This window comes from Nerophis ophidion, linkage group LG23 (genome assembly GCF_033978795.1).
Source record: "Nerophis ophidion isolate RoL-2023_Sa linkage group LG23, RoL_Noph_v1.0, whole genome shotgun sequence".
NCBI classification, from domain to species: Eukaryota; Metazoa; Chordata; class Actinopteri; order Syngnathiformes; family Syngnathidae; genus Nerophis; species Nerophis ophidion.
The window spans coordinates 16,495,596-16,515,130 of NC_084633.1; the positions used below are offsets into that span (position 1 = coordinate 16,495,596).

Genomic DNA, 19,535 nt, shown 5'->3' on the forward strand with positions numbered 1-19,535 from the left:
AAAATGTCAACACATAACACCATTGACTTCAATGTATTGTTATTTTTTTTAGCAATGACACACACACAAAAAAATCGCACTAAAATTATTGGGGATCCAAAAGGGTCCTACTCATTAAAAATAAAAATATATTTTTTTTTCCACTGTTTACTTTAAACACAATCGTCTTGAGATCAACTTTATATCCATCCGTCAATTATAACTTTTATTGTTGTTTATTTGTTTGTTCTTATTATCAATCAATCAATCAATGTTTATTTATATAGCCCCAAATCACAAATGTCTCAAAGGACTGCACAAATCATTACGACTACAACATCCTCGGAAGAACCCACAAAAGGGCAAGGAAAACTCACACCCAGTGGGCAGGGAGAATTCACATCCAGTGGGACGCCAGTGACAATGCTGACTATGAGAAACCTTGGAGAGGACCTCAGATGTGGGCAACCCCCCCCCCCCTCTAGGGGACCGAAAGCAATGGATGTCGAGCGGGTCTAACATGATACTGTGAAAGTTCAATCCATAGTGGCTCCAACACAGCCGCGAGAGTCCAGTTCAAAGCGGATCCAAGACAGCAGCGAGAGTCCCGTCCACAGGAGACCATCTCAAGCGGAGGCGGATCAGCAGCGTAGAGATGTCCCCAACCGATACAGGCGAGCGGTCCATCCTGGGTCCCGACGACCGGTCCATCCTGGGTCTCGACTCTGGACAGCCAGTACTTCATCCATGGTCATCGGACCGGACCACCTCCACAAGGGAGGGGGGGACATAGGAGAAAGAAAAGAAGCGGCAGATCAACTGGTCTAAAAAGGAGGTCTATTTAAAGGCTAGAGTATACAAATGAGTTTTAAGGTGAGACTTAAATGCTTCTACTGAGGTAGCATCTCGAACTGTTACCGGGAGGGCATTCCAGAGTACTGGAGCCCGAACGGAAAAAGCTCTATAGCCCGCAGACTTTTTTTGGGGTCTAGGAATCACTAATAAGCCGGAGTCCTTTGAACACAGATTTCTTGCCGGGACATATGGTACAATACAATCGGCAAGATAGGATGGAGCTAGACCGTGTAGTATTTTATACGTAAGTAGTAAAACCTTAAAGTCACATCTTAAGTGCACAGGAAGCCAGTGCAGGTGAGCCAGTACAGGCGTAATGTGATCAAACTTTCTTGTTCTTGTCAAAAGTCTAGCAGCCGCATTTTGTACCAACTGTAATCTTTTAATGCTAGACATGGGGAGACCCGAAAATAATACGTTACAGTAATCGAGACGAGACGTAACAAACGCGTGGATAATGATCTCGGCGTCTTTAGTGGACAAAATGGAGCGAATTTTAGCGATATTACGGAGATGAAAGAAGGCCGTTTTAGAAAGAAAAAAAAAACTTTTTTTTATATGGCAAACACAAAATATGCAACATTTCCCCCAAAAAATATCTCAAAGTGGAATATTTAATATGACATTGATTTTTATTTTTTATTTTATTTTTTTAAAGAAAATAACAGCCTGCATGGCAGCTTTGTGTTATTAGAGTAAACATTTCAACATTTTCTTGTTACATTTCACCTGTTTGCTGTTTTATACCACTTTTTCTGTTTTTTGTTTTTTTTAATCGTATTTTTAGAATGTGCTTAGGGCCGCAAATGGCCCCCGGGCCGCACTTTGGACACTGCTAAGTAGTTTTTTTTTTGTTATAATTGATGTTTAAATACTTAAAAACACTATACATTCACAATTCCTTTACAAGGACCTAAAAATATGTTTTTGTCTGGAAACATGCAAACAAAATCACTTCTATTAGCTAAACATATAGTACTATAAGTTTTTTTTAATTCACACAACAGTCGAGGCACTTTCAACAACAAGGAAAGAAAACAAAAGCAAAAACAGATAGAGTATTAAATGTTAATAAATAATAATAATCCATCCATCCATTCATTTTCTACCGCTTGTCCCTTTTGGGGTGGCAGGGGGTGCTGGATCATATCTCAGCCGCATTCAGGCGGAAGGCGCTGTACACCCTGGACAAGTCGCCACCTCATCACAGGGCCAACACAGATAGACAGACAACATTCACACACTAGGGCCAATTTAATGTTGTTAGTTGTTGATTGATAAATAATAATAAATATTTTAAAAAATGTATAAAAATTTCAAAAAGTGCTACCGAAATCACTTTAAATGTTTTTTTAACAAATATATAAATTCAAGGGGTTTTGTACTCTTTTGATTGATTGATTGATTGAAACTTTTATTAGTAGATTGCACAGTAGATTGCACTCTTAAATCTTTCTCCTAGATTTTAATTAATAATTGTAACGCATTAAGCCAATTGGAAAATGTAGGCCTTACTTACATAAATCGACATTTATTTAGGAAAAAAAACGTTGCCTGGAGCATAATAATTTTGACAGCCGCATTCGGGCGTCGTTTATAAACTTTATATTACCGTACTGTAAGTCCACACCGCAACCCATGAATTGATTAACGTGGACCCCGACTTAAACAAGTTGAAAAACTTATTCGGGTGTTACCATTTAGTGGTCAATTGTACGGAATATGTACTGAACTGTGTAATCTACTAATAAAAGTATCAATCAATCAATCAATCAAACCCACGGCCGTTTAAAAGTTAGGTTTTTTCGCCCCCTTGTGGTTGATATTAACACGTGCAACACTTCAGTGCCAAACGTGCAGTCTTTATGACGTATCGGCCATGGCAACAATAACTCATTATCAAGCCATATTTGTATAATTCTACGAATATTTGTTTTTGTTCATTGCTGGAGTTATAGTTTAAAGATTATTAATCATACTTAAAATTGTTTGTAGCGTTTTAATCATCGTATATGAGATATCTTTTTATACGTGTATCTACGCAAGCTTTTTTTTCTAACGTATCTACGTAAACGATATACTCAATGTACGTATCGGCGCTACAACTTTTCAAATCCGCCAACAATTGCTATTCCGCAGGAATCGAGGTATATATCTTCATATACTACATTATTTGGCTAAGTTTTGGAAACAAAATTTTGAAATTATGAGCACGGCAATAAAAACACCATTTTTTAAAGACTGCTTGTTTGTGGACACGTAGAGTTGTAGTGTCGTATTTTTGCCACACAGCGTCGCTGTTGCAGAAACTTGCAACCATGGCAACAATAACTCATATTCAAGCCTTATTTTTATCATTCTACGAATATTTTTTGTGTCCATTATCGGAGTTATATTTCAAATATTATTAATCATACTTGTACTTTTTTGTAGCGTTTTAATCATTGTCTATATTTTTATGGCTGTTTAGCACAGGAGACTCGGACGTCAACGTGGATCTACGCAAGCTCTATTTTCTAACGCATCTACGTAAACAATATACTCAATGTACGTAACCATGCTACGACTTCTTCAGTCTGTCAACAATTGCTATCCCGCGGGAATCAAAGTATATATATCTTCATATATTACATTGTTAGGCTAAGTTTTGGTAAGAAAATAGTGAAATTATGAGAACAACAATAAAAACACTTTTTTTTAAGACTGCTTGTTTGTGGATACGTAGAAGTGTAGTGTCGTGTTTTTGCCACATAACGTCGCTGTTGCACAAACTTGCAGTCCTTATGATGTGTCGGCCATGGCAACAATAACTCATATTCAAGTCTTATTTTTATAATTATACGAATATTTTGTTTTTGTTCGTTATTGGAGTTATAGTTTAAATATTATTAATCATACTTATACTTGTTTGTAGCGTTTTAAACATTGTATATATTTTTATGGCTGTTTAGCACAAGAGACTCGGACGTCAACGTGGATCTACGCAAACTCTATTTTCCAACGCATCTACGTAAACATGATACTCAATGTACGTAACGGGGTTACGACATTTCCGGTACGTCCACAATTGCTATCCCGCGGGAATCCAAGTATATATCTTCGTATATTACATTATTGGCTAAGTTTTGGAAAGAAAATTGTGAAATTATGAAAGCAGCAATAACAACAGCAGTTTTTTAAACACGGCTCATTTGTGGACACGTAGTTGTAGTTTCGTATTTTTGCCACACAGTGTCGCTGTTTCACGAACTTGCAGTTCTTATGATGTATCGGCCATGGCAATAACTCATTCAAGCCTCATTTTTATAATTGGAGGATTTTTTTTTGTTCATTATCGGAGTTACAGATTAAATATTATTAATCATACTTATACTTGTTTGTAGCGTTTTAGTCAGTGTATATATTTTTTAACACAAGAGACTCGAACGTCGACATGGATCTACGCAAGCTTTATTTTCCAATGCATCAACATAAACATGACACTCAATGTACGTAACGGGGCTACGACATTTCCGGTACGTCCACAATTGCTATCCCGCGGGAATCAAAGTATATATATTCGTATATTACATTATTTGGCAAAGTTTTGGAAAGAAATTGTGAAATTATGAGCGCGGCAATAAAAACACAATTTTTTTAAGACTGCTTGTTTGTGGACACATAGAGTTGTAGTGTCGCATTTTTTGCCACACAGCGTCGCTGTTGCACAAACTTGCAGTCTTTATGATGTATCGGCTATGGCAACAATAACTCATATTCAAGCCTTATTTCTATAATTCTACGAACTTTTTTTTTGTTCATTTTCGACGCTATACTTTAAAGATTATTCACAATACTTAGAATTATTCGTAGCATTTTATTGTATGACTGTTCAGCACAAGAGACTCGAACGTCAACAATTGTTTTGGAAAGATGACTAGTTTGTGGACACGTAGAGTTGTAGTGTCGTATTTTTGCCACATAGTGTCGCTGTTGCACAATGTTGTGTGCTCCCTTATCGCCAGTGAAGGGGTTGGTGCCGCTGGTGCATGAAGCCCCACATTGGCGGTGCGAAACTATTAGTGAGCGGTTGTTTAAAACCGAGGGTAAAGTTAGATTGAAATAACAGTGAGTGCAGCTCCAACATGCTGCACAGGAGACCCTAAGGATCAGATTTTGGAAGAACACCTGGATTACTTTTAAGGTGATTTTTTTTCAAAAACACTTGGTTGTTTCAAACCATTTTTTTTTAACCTGAGGAATTAAAGCTCAAGAAGAGGGACATGGCGAGTGAGAGGAAGCCGAGGCTTTGTGTCATGACAAAAGGGGACAAAGGCTATGGATTTCACTTGCACGGCGAAAAGGGCAAGACTGGACAATATATCCGCAAAGTGGAGCCCGACTCGCCTGCGGAGGAGGCTGGCTTGCGCGCAGGGGACCGGGTGGTCGCCGTGAACGGTGTGAACGTGGAGCGAGAAACGCACCACCAGGTATTCAATAATAACAGTGTACCTGACAGTGATGCATCACTTTTTACTGTTTTTCCTATGTGTTTTTTTTAATTTAGTTTAATTGTATTTACACTGTGTAAACGTGGTTGCCAATAATGAAGTCAACTTAAAGGAGTATAAAATTGAAGGTACAGCCAAATGAAAAGTATGATTTATAGGCTCATACTCACAAAGCAAATAAGCACATACGAAGTTCCCTTTCAGAACCTGTTGATCAGGGAACGCCATGTAAACTGTGTAGTGAGAACACTTGACTTAACAGCCAATTTGTGGACCTTAAGATACACTAAAGCAGTGGTCCCCAACAGACGGTCCGGGTACCGGCACCGGTCCGTGACGCATTTGCTTCCATTAAATACTTTATATACGACCGCACTAAAAAAACTCACCATAATGTTGAATTAGTGGGAGACCCTGGCTTTTTCCCCTTGCAAAAAAGTGCTCCATAAAATTTTGTTTTGCACTCATTTTGCTAGTAGTTAGCTTTGTTTTGGCTTTAGTATCTGATGGGTTATAGGTGATACATCACATTCAAGCACAAGAGCATGGATCTATAAGAAAGCAAGACATACTTGACATTAGTGACAATAGATTCATGTCTGTTTCCATGTGTATTCCAATTTTGTGCAATATTTCATATGTAGATACACTAATGTTGTAACATAGCTCTAGCTTTTTTGCTCCAATTTTCCATGTGTAAATACATTTGTTATTGCTATACTTGCCAACCCTCCTGATTTTCCCGGGGCAACCATTCTACCGAATTTCTCCCGATTTCCCCCCGGACAACAATATCGGGGGCGCTGCCTTTAACGTCATCTACAACCTGTCATCTAGTCCGCTTCTCCTCCATGCAAACAGTGTGCCGGTCCAGTCACATAATATATGCGGCTTTTACACACACACACACACACACACACACACACACACACACACACACACACACACACACACACACACACAAGTGAATGCAAGGCATACTTGGTCAAGAGCCATACAGGTCACACTGAGGGTGGCCGTATAAACAACTTTAACACTGTTACAAATATGCGCCAGACTGTGAACCCACTCCAAACAGGAATGACAAACACATTTCGGGAGAACACCCGCACCGTAACATGACAAAAACACAACAGAACAAATACCTAGAACACCTTGCGGCACTAACTGTTCCAGGACACTACAATATACACCCCGTGCTACCACCAAACCCCGCCCAAGGTTGGCAAGTATGGCCAGTAGTTACAATAGATTTGTGTCTATTTCCATACGTAGTCATATTTTGTGCGATATTTCATACATAGATACACTAATGTTAGCTTTTTTTGCTCCAATTTTCCATGTGTAAATACATTTGTTATTGCTATACTTGCCAACCCTCCTGATTTTCCCGGGAGACTCACAAACTTCAGTGCCCCTCCCAAAAATCTCCCGGGGCAACCATTCTACCGAATTTCTCCCGATTTCCACCCGGACAACAATATCGGGGGCGCTGCATTTAACGTCATCTACAACCTGTCATCTAGTCCGCTTCTCCTCCATACAAACAGTGTGCCGGTCCGGTCACATAATATATGCGGCTTTTACACAAACACACACACACACACAAGTGAATGCAAGGCATACTTGGTCAACAGCCATACAGGTCACACTGAGGGTGGCCGTATAAACAACTTTAATACTGTTACAAATATGCGCCAGACTGTGAACCCACTCCAAACAGGTATGACAAACACATTTCGGGAGAACATCCGCACCGTAACACGACAAAAACACAACAGAACAAATACCTAGAACACCTTGCAGCACTAACTGTTCCAGGACACTACAATATACACCCCCCGCTACCACCAAACCCCGCCCAAGGTTGGCAAGTATGGCCAGTAGTTACAATAGATTTGTGTCTATTTCCATATGTATTCATATTTTGTGCAATATTTCATACATAGATACACTAATGTTAGCTTTTTTTGCTCCAATTTTTCATGTGTAAATACATTTGTTATTGCTATACTTGCCAACCCTCCTGATTTTCCCGGGAGACTCACAAACTTCAGTGCCCCTCCCAAAAATCTCCCCGGGCAACCATTCTACCGAATTTCTCCCGATTTCCCCCCGGACAAAAATATTGGGGGCGCTGCCTTTAACGTCATCTACAACCTGTCGTCTCGTCCGCTTCTCCTCCATGCAAACAGTGTGCCGGTCCAGTCACATAATATATGCGGCTTTTACACACACACACACAAGTGAATGCAAGGCATACTTGGTCAACAGCAATACAGGTCACACTGAGGGTGGCCGTATAAACAACTTTAACACTGTTACAAATATGCGCCAGACTGTGAACCCACTCCAAACAGGAATGACAAACACATTTCGGGAGAACATCCGCATCGTAACACGACCAAAACACAACAGAACAAATACCTAGAACCCCTTGCAGCACTAACTGTTCCAGGACACTACAATATACACCCCATGCTACCACCAAACCCCGCCCAAGGTTGGCAAGTATGGCCAGTAGTTACAATAGATTTGTGTCTATTTCCATATGTACTCATATTTTGTGCAATATTTCATACATAGATACACTAATGTTAGCTTTTTTTGCTCCAATTTTCCATGTGTAAATACATTTGTTATTGCTATACTTGCCAACCCTCCTGATTTTCCCGGGAGACTCACAAACTTCTGTGCCCCTCCCAAAAATCTCCCGGGGCAACCATTCTACCGAATTTCTCCCGTTTTCTACCCGGACAACAATATCGGGGGCGCTGCCTTTAACGTCATCTACAACCTGTCGTCTCGTCCGCTTCTCCTCCATACAAACAGTGTGCCGGTCCAGTCACATAATATATGCGGCTTTTACACACACACACACACACACACACAAGTGAATGCAAGGCAGAATTGGTCAACAGCCATACAGGTCACCCTGAGGGTGGCCGTATAAACAACTTTAACACTGTTACAAATATGCGCCAGACTGTGAACCCACTCCAAACAGGAATGACAAACACATTTCGGGAGAACATTAACTGTTCCGACCTTTTCCATTGCAAAATTACTTGATGGTAATAGCGATTATATTACCGTATTTTTTGGACCATATGGCGCACTGGATTATCTAGTCAGGTCTATTTTATACAAAGGATTGTAGGGCGAATTAAAGGAGTCATATTATTTTTTTTGTATATGTATTAAACTTCCTTGTGGTCTACATAACATGTTATGGTGGTTATTTGGTCAAAATGTTGCAAAGATGATGTTTTACAGATCGTTTTGTGGGCGGGTCTTACTTACGTGGCTCGCCTTCGGCAGCGTCTTCTCCCCGTCATCTTTGTTGTAGCGGTGTAGCGTGCAAGGACGGGAGCGGAAGAAGTGTCAAAAGATGGAGCTAACTGTTTTAATGACATTCAGACTTTACTTCAATCAATAACGGAGCAGCATCTCCTCATCCAGAAACAACAGCAACACAGGAAATGTGTCCCGTGGAAAAAACGTCCGACTTTCTCTAATGACTAAAGTTCCTTGGGTGAATAATGTTAACTCACTACACCGGTATGTTTTAACACTTACTGACGGATATAAGTAAGAACTTTACACTACTTTATATTAGAAATGGCAACAGTGGAGGATGAATGTCACATATCAATCAATCAATCAATCAATCAATCAATGTTTACTTATATAGCTCTAATTCACTAACAAAAAGATAGAGAAAAAGAAGAAGCTTATCGACTACACGGTCTGCACGGACTACAAAGGCAGACGCGTGCAAATTTTCAGGATTCAAGCAGATCCCAAATACAGTTCAGCAGGTACCAGAAGGTAAGAAAAGTTGCTTTTGCATAATATTGCGAAACAAAACGCCAGATAATATGTTTGACCTTATACACAAACCATAATAATACTCCTATGTTGAAGCACAGGGCGCAGTGGCAGAGTGGCCGTACGCAACCCGAGGGTCCCCGGTTCAATCCCCACCTAGTACCAGCCTCGTCACGTCCGTTGTGTCCTTGAGCAAGACACTTCACCCTTGCTCCTGATGGGTGCTGGTTAGCGCCTTGCATGGCAGCTCCCTCCATCAGTGTGTGAATGTGTGTGTGAATGGGTAAATGTGGAAGTAGTGTCAAAGCGCTTTGAGTACCTTGAAGGTAGAAAAGCGCTATACAAGTACAACCCATTTATTTATTTATCAAGCGGTGCGGCTTCATAGAGTACCAAAGTCGTACTAAAACATTTTTGATAGATTTTTGAGCGCCGTGTGTAACGTTCTATATTCTCAATAGAACATATAAAATGTTTGTGTTGTTTGCTTGAGTCATATTGCAGTCTCAAACGTATCTCTTATGTGTGACTGCCATCTACTGATCACACTTATTTCACCGTGTATCAAATGAAATAGCTTTGAGGTCGGTAAGCACAACCAGAATTATTACGTACATTAAGCGCACCGGGTTGTAAGGCGCACTGTCGAGTTTTAATAAAATGAAAGGATTTTAATTGCGCCTCATTGTCCAAAAAATACAGGAATTGCAAGCATTTGCTTGTGCAAACGAGCAGACGGTGTGTGGGGGGGGTTGTGGAATAGTGTGACTCATTGTTTATTTCCATCGAACAAAGTGGTGGGCATCATTCTCAACTGGCAGGAGCCGTGCTCACATTTGTAACAGGACATGTACGTCACACTCGCAAGTGCTCATGTGTGAGAAAACATAACACTGAGCAGGGTTTTACTTTGTGGATTATTCTGAGTGCTTGTTTTTTTTTTGTTTTTTTCCTATTATGTAAGGAGGCAGCTATCGTTAATAACTGGGAGGGGGTGGTCACATTAATATGACAACACGTGTCTATTTGTTTAGGTAAAGCAAACAGTGAGGTTTGACTTTGTGCTTTCTTTCTTACTTTGAAAACTGACAGTTATCATTAATAACTGGCAGAAGTATTACAAGTGCTATTAGAATATCATGAAAAAGTTGATTTATTTCATTAATTCCATTTAGAAAGTCAAACTTGTAGAATGTATACATTCATTCCAAACAGACTGATACATTTCAAGTGTTTTTTTGCCAAAAAGGAGATGATTATAGCTGACAACCAATGAAAACCCTAAATTCAACATCTCAGAAAATTTGAATATGGTGAAAAGGTCAGATATTGAAGACACCTGGTGCCACACTCTAATTAGCTAACTAACTCAAAACACCTGGAAAAGCCTTTAAATGGTCTCTCGTTTTGATTCTGTATGACACACAATCAAGGGGAAGACTGCTGACTTGACAACTGTCCAAAAGATGACCATTGATACTTTAAAGAAGGAGGGCAAGAAACAAAAGGTCATTGGCAAAGAGGTTGGATGTTCCCAGAGCTCTGTGTCCAAGCACATTAATAGAGAGGCGAAGGGAAGACAAAGATGTGGTAGAAAAAAAGTGTACAAGCAAGAGGGATAACCGCGCCGTGGAGAGGATTGTCAAACAAAACCCATTCAAAAATGTGGGGGAGATCCACAAAGAGTGGACTGCAGGTGGAGTCAGTGCTTCAAGAACCACCACGCACCGACGTATGCAAGATATGGGCTTGTGTAAAGCCACTCTTGAATAAGAGACAACGTCAAAAGCGTCTCGCCTGGGCTCAAGACCAAAAGGACTGGACTGCTGCTGAGTGGTCCAAAGTTATGTTTTCAGATGAAAGTACATTTTGTATCTCCTTTGGAAATCAAGGTCCCAGAGTCTGGAGGAAGACAGGAGAGGCACAGAATCCACATTGCCTGAAGTCCAGTGTCAAATTTCCACAATCGGTAATGGTCTGGGGTGCCATGTCATCCGCTGGTGTTGGTCCACTGTGTTTCCTGAGGTCTAGGGTCAATGCAGCAGTCTACCAGGACGTTTTAGAACACTTTATGCTGCCTGCCGCGGACCAATTTTATGGAGGTGAAGATTTCATTTTCCAACATGACTTGGCACCTGCACACAGTGCCAAATCTACCAGTACCCGGTTTAAGGACCATGGTATCCCTGTTCTTGATTGGCCTGCAAACTCACCTGACCTTAACCCCACAGAAAACCTATGGGGTATTGTGAAGCGGAAGATGCCAGACCCAACAATGCTGAAGAGCTGAAGGCCACGATTAAAGCAACCTGGGCTCTCATAACACCTGAGGAGTGCAACAGACTGGCCGACTTTATACCACGCCGTATTGCTGCAGCAATTCCGGCAAAAGGAGCTGCAACTAAGTATTGATTGCCGTACATGCTGAAACTTTCCATGTTCATACTTTTCAGTTGGCCCACATTTCTAAAAATAATATTTTTTGGTACTAGTCGTAACTAATAGTCTAATTTTCTGAGATACTGAATTTGGGATTTTCAGTAATTGTCAGTACTAATCGTCAACATTTAAAGAAATAAACATTTCAAATATATCACTATGTGTGTAATGAATTGATATAATATGTAAGTTTCACGTTCTGAGTATAATTACTGAAATAAATAAACTTTTTCATGATATTTTAATAATATGAACAGCATCTGTATGTATGACTGGCGGAAGGAGTGCTCGCATTGATGGAACACCACATTGCAAGTGGTCATGTGTGAGTAAACCCATAATAGTGTTTTTTTATGCAGGGTGGCAGCTAAATTAATTACTGGTAGGGAGGAGTGGTCGCATTCATTCTATGAAAGCACAGTGTGCTTGCGTCTGAGCTAGCATATTGTGAGGTTTGACTTTGTGCTTCATTTAAAAAACGTTCAATTTATTAATACTATGAAAAGCGGGAGTTGTCATTAATAACTGTCGTACGGAGGAATCTCCATGACCACATAACATGACTGTTACATGCATGCGTGTGCCTGTGCACGAGCAAGGGCACTGTAAAGTTTGACTTTGGGGATTGTTTTATCCGTTTATTTTGATTTTAAATCGTACAAATTAAGAATTTTTAAATTTCTATTATGAAATGTACGATCAGTGCCAGAGCTTGGTCCGCATTGCCGGCAGTAAGTCGAACACGTTTCCAGTGAGGGTTGGACTTTGTCACCGATTCTGTTCATAACTTTTATGGACAGAATTTCTAGGCGCAGTCAAGGCGTTGAGGGGTTCCGGTTTGGTGGCTTCAGGATTAGGTCTCTGCTTTTTGCAGATGATGTGGTCCTGATGGCTTCATCTGACCGGGATCTTCAGCTCTCGCTGGATCGGTTCGCAGCCGAGTGTGAAGCGACCGGAATGAGAATCAGCACCTCCAAGTCCGAGTCCATGGTTCTCGCCCGGAAAAGGGTGGAATGCCATCTCCGGGTCGGGGAGGAGACCCTGCCCCAAGTGGAGGAGTTCAAGTACCTAGGAGTCTTGTTCACGAGTGAGGGAAGAGTGGATCGTGAGATCGACAGGCGGATCGGTGCGGCGTCTTCAGTAATGCGGACGTTGTACCGACCCGTTGTGGTGAAGAAGGAGCTGAGCCGGAAGGCAAAGCTCTCAATTTACCGGTCGATCTACGTTCCCATCCTCACCTATGGTCATGAGCTTTGGGTCATGACCGAAAGGATAAGATCACGGGTACAAGCGGCCAAAATGAGTTTCCTGGCTCTCCCTTAGAGATAGGGTGAGAAGCTCTGCCATCCGGGAGGAACTCAAAGTAAAGCCGCTGCTCCTCCACATGGAGAGGAGCCAGATGAGGTGGTTCGGGCATCTGGACTGGATGCCACCCGAACGCCTCCCTAGGGAGGTGTTTAGGGCACGTCCAACCGGTAGGAGGCCACGGGGAAGACCCAGGACACGTTGGGAAGACTATGTCTCCCGGCTGGCCTGGGAACGCCTCGGGATCCCCCGGGAAGAGCTAGACGAAGTGGCTGGGGAGAGGGAAGTCTGTGTTTCCCTGCTTAGGCTGTTGCCCCCGCGACCCGACCTCGGATAAGCGGAAGAAGATGGATGGATGGATGGATTATGAAATGTGGTCATTAATAACTGGCGGCAGGAGTGATCACATTATTTATTTGACATGGCAGGTTGTGCAGTGTAAGCGCACAACCGTACCGCCGAGTTTGGCTTTGTAAATTATTTGGAGTCTTAATGATCATTTCTACTGTAAAAGGTGGCAGTTGTTGTTAATAACTGGCAGAAGGAGTGATCTACTTGACTACATAGCATGACTATTATATGCAAGCATGTGCCTGTACATGATCCAGAACACTGTGAGGCTTGACTTTGGGGATTATTTTGAGTTTTTATTTACTTCATACGAGGTGGTGGTTATTATGTATAACTGGCAGGAGAAGGGACTATATACATTGTGTGCATGTAGACATTGACTTTTTATTTTTATTTTCTTTGTGGTCATTAATATTGGCATGAGTGATCGTGTTATTTATATTACAGAGCAGCATAAGCAGTGTGTGAGGTTTGGTTTGATTGTGTGGTTTATTTGCAGTCTTTCTGTTCATTTCTAGTGTGGAAGGTGGCAGTTATCATTAATAACTGGCAGGAGCTTTGTATGACATGTCTGCATTCCTCCCATCCTGCAGCTGGTGTGATTTGATTTTGTGGATTATTTGGAGTCTTTCTTTTTATTTCTAGTGTGCAAGGTGGCGGTTATCATTAATAACTGGCAGGAGCTTTGTACAACATGTCTACATTCCTCCCGTCCTGCAGGTGGTTTGATTTGACTTTGTGGATTATTTGGAGTCTTTCTGTTTATTTCTAGTGTGCAAGTTGGCGGTAATTATTAATAACTGGCAGGAGCTTTGTATGACAGGTCTGCATTCCACCCATCCTGCAGGTGGTTTGATTTGATTTTGTAGATTATTTGGAGTCTTGCTGTTTATGTCTAGTGTTCAAGGTGGCGGTTATCATTAAAAACTGGCAGGAGCTTTGTGTGACAAGTCTACAATCCTCCCATCCTGTAGGTGGTTTGATTTAGTTTTGTGATTTATTTCGAGTCTTTGTTTATTTCTAGTGTGCAAGGTGGCGGCTATCATTAAAAACTGGCAGGAGCTTTGTGTGACAGGTCTACATTCCTCTTATCCTGCAGGTGGTTCAATTTGATTTTGTGGATTATTTGGAGTCTTGCTGTTTATGTCTAGTATGGAAGGTAGTGGTTATCATTAAAAACTGGCAGAAGCTTTGTATGACATGTCTACATTCCTCCCATCCTGCAGGTGCTTTGATTTGATCTTGTGGATTATTTGGAGTCTTGCTGTTTATTTCTAGTGTTCAAGGTGGCGGTTATCATTAAAAACTGGCAGGAGCTTTGTGTGACAAGTCTACAATCCTCCCATCCTGCAGGTGGTTTGATTTGATTTTGTGGATTATTTGGAGTCTTGCTGCTTATTTCTAGTGTGCAAGGTGGCGGCTATTATTAATAACTGGCAGGAGCTTTGTATGACATGTCTACATTCCTCCTGTCCTGCAGGTGGTTTGATTTGATTTTGTGGATTTTTTTGGAGTCTTGCTGTTTATTTCTAGTGTTCAAGGTGGCGGTTATCATTAAAAACTGGCAGGAGCTTTGTGTGACAGGTCTACAATCCTCCCATCCTGCAGGTGGTTTGATTTGACTTTGGGGATTATTTGGAGTCTTGCTGCTTATTTCTAGTGTGCAAGGTGGCGGTTATTATCAATAACTGGCAGGAGCTTTGTGTGACAAGTCTACATTCCTCTTATCCTGCAGGTGGTTTAATTTGATGTTGTGGATTATTTGGAGTCTTGCTGTTTATTTGTAGTGTGCAAGGTGGCGGTTATTATCAATAACTGGCAGGAGCTTTGTGTGATAAGTCTACAATCCTCCCATCCTGCAGGTGGTGTGATTTGATTTTGTGGATTTTTTGGAGTCTTGCTGTTTATTTCTAGTGTTCAAGGTGGCGGTTATCATTAAAAACTGGCAGGAGCTTTGTGTGACAGGTCTGCATTCCTCCCATCCTATTTCTAGTGTGCAAGGTGGCGGTTATCATTAATAACTGGCAGGAGCTTTGTACGACATGTCTACATTCCTCCCGTCCTGCAGGTGGTTTGATTTGACTTTGTGGATTATTTGGAGTCTTTCTGTTTATTTCTAGTGTGCAAGGTGGTGGTTATCATTAATAACTGGCAGGAGCTGTGTATGACAGGTCTACATTCCTCCTGTTCTGCAGGTGGTTTGATTTGATTTTGTGGATTATTTGGAGTCTTGCTGTTTATTTCTAGTGTTGAAGGTGGCGGCTATCATTAAAAACTGGCAGGAGCTTTGTATGACATGTCTACATTCCTCCTATCCTGCAGGTGGTTTGATTTGACTTTGGGGATTATTTAGAGTCTTGCTGCTTATTTCTAGTGTGCAAGGTGGCGGTTATTATTAATAACTGGGAGGAGCTTTGTGTGACAGATCTACATTCCTCTTATCCTGCAGGTGGTTTAATTTGATTTTGTAGATTATTTGGAGTCTTTCTTTTTATTTTTAGTGTGCAAGGTGGCGGTTATTATCAATAACTGGCAGGAGCTTTGTATGACATGTCTACATTCCTCCCATCCTGCAGGTGCTTTGATTTCATCTTGTGGATTATTTGGAGTCTTGCTGTTTATTTCTAGTGTGCAAGGTGGCGGTTATCATTAACAACTGGCAGGAGTTTTGTGCGGCAGGTCTGCATTCCTCCCATCCTGCAGGTGGTTTGATTTGATTTTGTGGATTATTTGGAGTCTTTTTGTTTATTTTTAGTGTTCAAGGTGGCGGTTATCATTAAAAACTGGCAGGATCTTTGTGAGACAAGTCTACATTCCTCCCATCCTGCAGGTGGTTTGATTTGATTTTGTGGATTATTTGGAGTCTTGCTGTTTATTTCTAGTGTGCAAGGTGGCGGTTATCATTAACAACTGGCAGGAGTTTTGTGCGGCAGGTCTGCATTCCTCCCATCCTGCAGGTGGTTTGATTTGATTTTGTGGATTATTTGGAGTCTTTTTGTTTATTTTTAGTGTTCAAGGTGGCGGTTATCATTAAAAACTGGCAGGATCTTTGTGAGACAAGTCTACATTCCTCCCATCCTGCAGGTGGTTTGATTTGATTTTGTGGATTATTTGGAGTCTTGCTGTTTATTTCTAGTGTGCAAGGTGGCGGTTATCATTAATACCATTCCTCCCATCCTGCAGGTGGTACTGCGGATCAAGGCCGTGGACAAGGTGACCAGATTACTGGTGGTGGACCAAGAGACGCACGAATGTCTCCGCAACCTGCGCCTCACGCCCACAGAGGAGATGGCCGTCCCCGGGGCTGAGCCTCCGCCCCCTTTCACTCCTCCGCCACCGCCCCAGTCGACTCCTAGCCCATCGCCTTCGGTACCGTCCTCACCTGGCAAGAAGAAGCGGGAGAACGGTTCGGTGTCCTTGCAGTCCATGTTGCAGAGGAGTCAGAGTTGTCAGGCGCAGAAGCCGAGCGGGAGACAAACGTCGCCAGCGGTGAAGAAGGTAACGTGTCCCTCTGTGGATCCTAAACCAGGGGTGTCCAAACTTTTTCCTCTGAGGGCCGCACACTGAAAAATCAAAGCAAGCGGGGGACATTTATGTTAAAAAACAATCCAATATATGTGTAAAAAAATAAACATTTAGTTCTGCGATGAGGTAGCGACTTGTCCAGGGTGTACCCCGCCTTCCGCCCGATTGTAGCTGAAATAGGCGCCAGTCCCCCCCCCCGCGACCCCAAAAGGGAATAAGCGGTAGAAATGGATGGATGGATGGGCCTCCACTCAGGCTTGATCCCGGGGACCCCAAAAGTTTTGGTAAAAAATATATTATTTTTATCATTATTCAAGTTTTAAATCTCTAGATCAGGGGTGTCGAACTCAGATACAGAGTGGGCCAAAATTTAAAACTGATCAAAGCCGCGGGCCAAGATTGAACAAATTAACCGTTTAACAGGAACCCAAACAAGTTTTGCGTTAAATATTAAACAAGCAAGGCTTATAAAACATACAAAATCAAGTTTCAAATCATAATAATAATGATGAAAAAATATCAATGGCATATCAAAGAAAATTTAAATAAAAATTGTGGGGGGAGCGGGGTTTGGTGGTAGCTTGGGTGTATATTGTAGCGTACCCAAAAGAATTAGTGCTGCAAAGGGTTCTGGGTACTTCTTCTGATGAGTTTATGTTGTGCAGATGTTCTCCCGAAATGTGTTTGTCATTCTTGTTTGGTGTGGCTTCACAGTGTGGCGCATATTTGCAAAATGGGTAAAGTTGTTTATACGGGCACCCTCAGTGTGACCCTTATGGCTGTCGATCAAGTATGCTATGCATTCACTTGTGTGTGTTAAAGCCGCATACTGTATATTACGTGACTGGGCCGGCACGATGTTTGTATGGCGTAAAAGCGGACGTGACGACAGGCTGTAGAGGACGCTAAAGGCAGTGCCTTCAAGGCACGCCCCCAATATTGTAGTCCTACTGAAAGCCACTACTACCGACCACGCAGTCTGATAGTTTATATATCATCCATCCATCCATTTTCTACCGCTTATTCCCTTTTGGGGTCGCGGGGGGCGCTGGCGCCTATCTCAGCTACAATCGGGCGGAAGGCGGGGTACACCCTGGACAAGTCGCCACCTCATCGCAGGGCCAACACAGATAGACAGACAACATTCACACTCACATTCACACACTAGGGCCAATTTAGTGTTGCCAATCAACCTATCCCCAGGTGCATGTCTTTGGAGGTGGGAGGAAGCCGGAGTACCCGGAGGGAACCCACGCATTCACGGGGAGAACATGCAAACTCCACACAGAAAGATCCCGAGCCTGGATTTGAACCCAGGACTGCAGGACCTTCGTATTGTGAGGCAGACGCACTAACCCCTCTGCCACCGTGAATGAAATATTAACATTGAACATGCCAATACGGCCTTTTTAGTTTACTAAATTGCAATTTTAAATTGCAATTTTAATTTTTCCGCGAGGTATCCTGTTGAAAAATGATGACGCTTATGTTGACGCTTGTTTGTGACGTCATTGGTTGGAGTGTGAGGACTGGTGGGCATGGGAATGCCGGGTTTGTCCCTCCGTGGATGCGTTGACGTGAACACAACAAAGTTAGGCTCTTAAAAAATATTTATCTAACAAAAAGAGAGCTCTGAACAGAAATACTGGAGCTAATAGAAAGGCAAACCAAAATAGTATGAAAACTAGGAAATACAAACAGAAAACTAAACTTGGCATGAAAGCACAAACGAGAAAACAAATCATCGGTATGAAAACTGGAATAATCAAGTGGCATAGCATGAGAGCTAGCGAGAATAAACGTAGAAAAAGTAGGCAGTCGTCACTTGTTGCATGAGAGCAATTTATGAACCCAGAAAGAATCATGAAAAGGGACGGGCTTCAATAGGGAAGTAATCAAAAGTGACAGGTGTGCAGAAACCGTTATTAGCAACCATGGTGACTGACTAAACAGGAAGTAAGAGGGTAGAACGACGGAGTGATACAACAACTGGAAGTATAAACAATAATATGTGGTGATCCAAGTAGCGGATCGCAACATGGAGCGGACATTTCAGCCCAGCACCACGCACAGCTAAAAGTCATCTCTTTTCATCGCATAACTACACAGTATTTTGGACAACTGTGTTGCTGAATCTTTTTCAATTTGTTCAATTAATAATGGAGACGTCAAAGAAGAATGCTGTTGGTGGATTGCAGCTGCCTTTAGCAACCGAAACACAGCCGGTGTTTCTTTGTCTGTTGTGAAGCTTTAACACAGAGCGGTCAAGAGAACACGTTTCTCTACGGCAACCAGCAAGTTTTTGGATGGGAAATTGTGATATTAAGTCGGCTCTTACCGGAGACATTAGAGGAGCTTTCGTCGTGCTGCAACTACGTGACTTCCCTCAGAGACACTCGCGGTCAACACACCCCTACGACTTTCAGATACTATTTAATCTCACTAAAACACTCGCAACACAATAGCCAGATAAGGGATTTTCCAGAATTATCCTAGTAAATGTGTCTAATAACATCTGAATCGCTTTCACTGCAATCGCCTTTTTTTTCTTTTTTTTTTTCTAGTCCTTCACCCTAAATTTCCTCATCCACGAATCTTTCATCCTCGCTCAAATTAATGGAGGAAATTTTCGCTGTCTCGGTCCGACTAGCTCTTGCTGCTGGAGGCTATGATTATAAACGATGTGAGGATGTGAGGAGCTCCACAACCAGTGACATCACGCGCACATCGTCTGCTACTTCCGGTACAGGCAAGGCTTTT

The 19,535-nt window shown here is 41.9% G+C and overlaps 1 protein-coding gene across 1 annotated transcript in view; it reads left to right on the plus strand.

Annotated features, from left to right (window-relative positions):
* Positions 1–4,868: 4,868 nt before the first annotated feature.
* The window catches only part of LOC133541543 (Na(+)/H(+) exchange regulatory cofactor NHE-RF2), a 93,337-nt gene continuing 78,670 nt past the window's right edge, over positions 4,869–19,535 (plus strand). The window contains exons 1-2 of the mRNA XM_061884996.1: positions 4,869–5,303; positions 16,434–16,748. Coding sequence (XP_061740980.1) covers positions 5,097–5,303; positions 16,434–16,748 — 522 coding nt within the window. The 5' untranslated portion in view covers positions 4,869–5,096. The remainder of the gene's footprint in view (positions 5,304–16,433; positions 16,749–19,535) is intronic.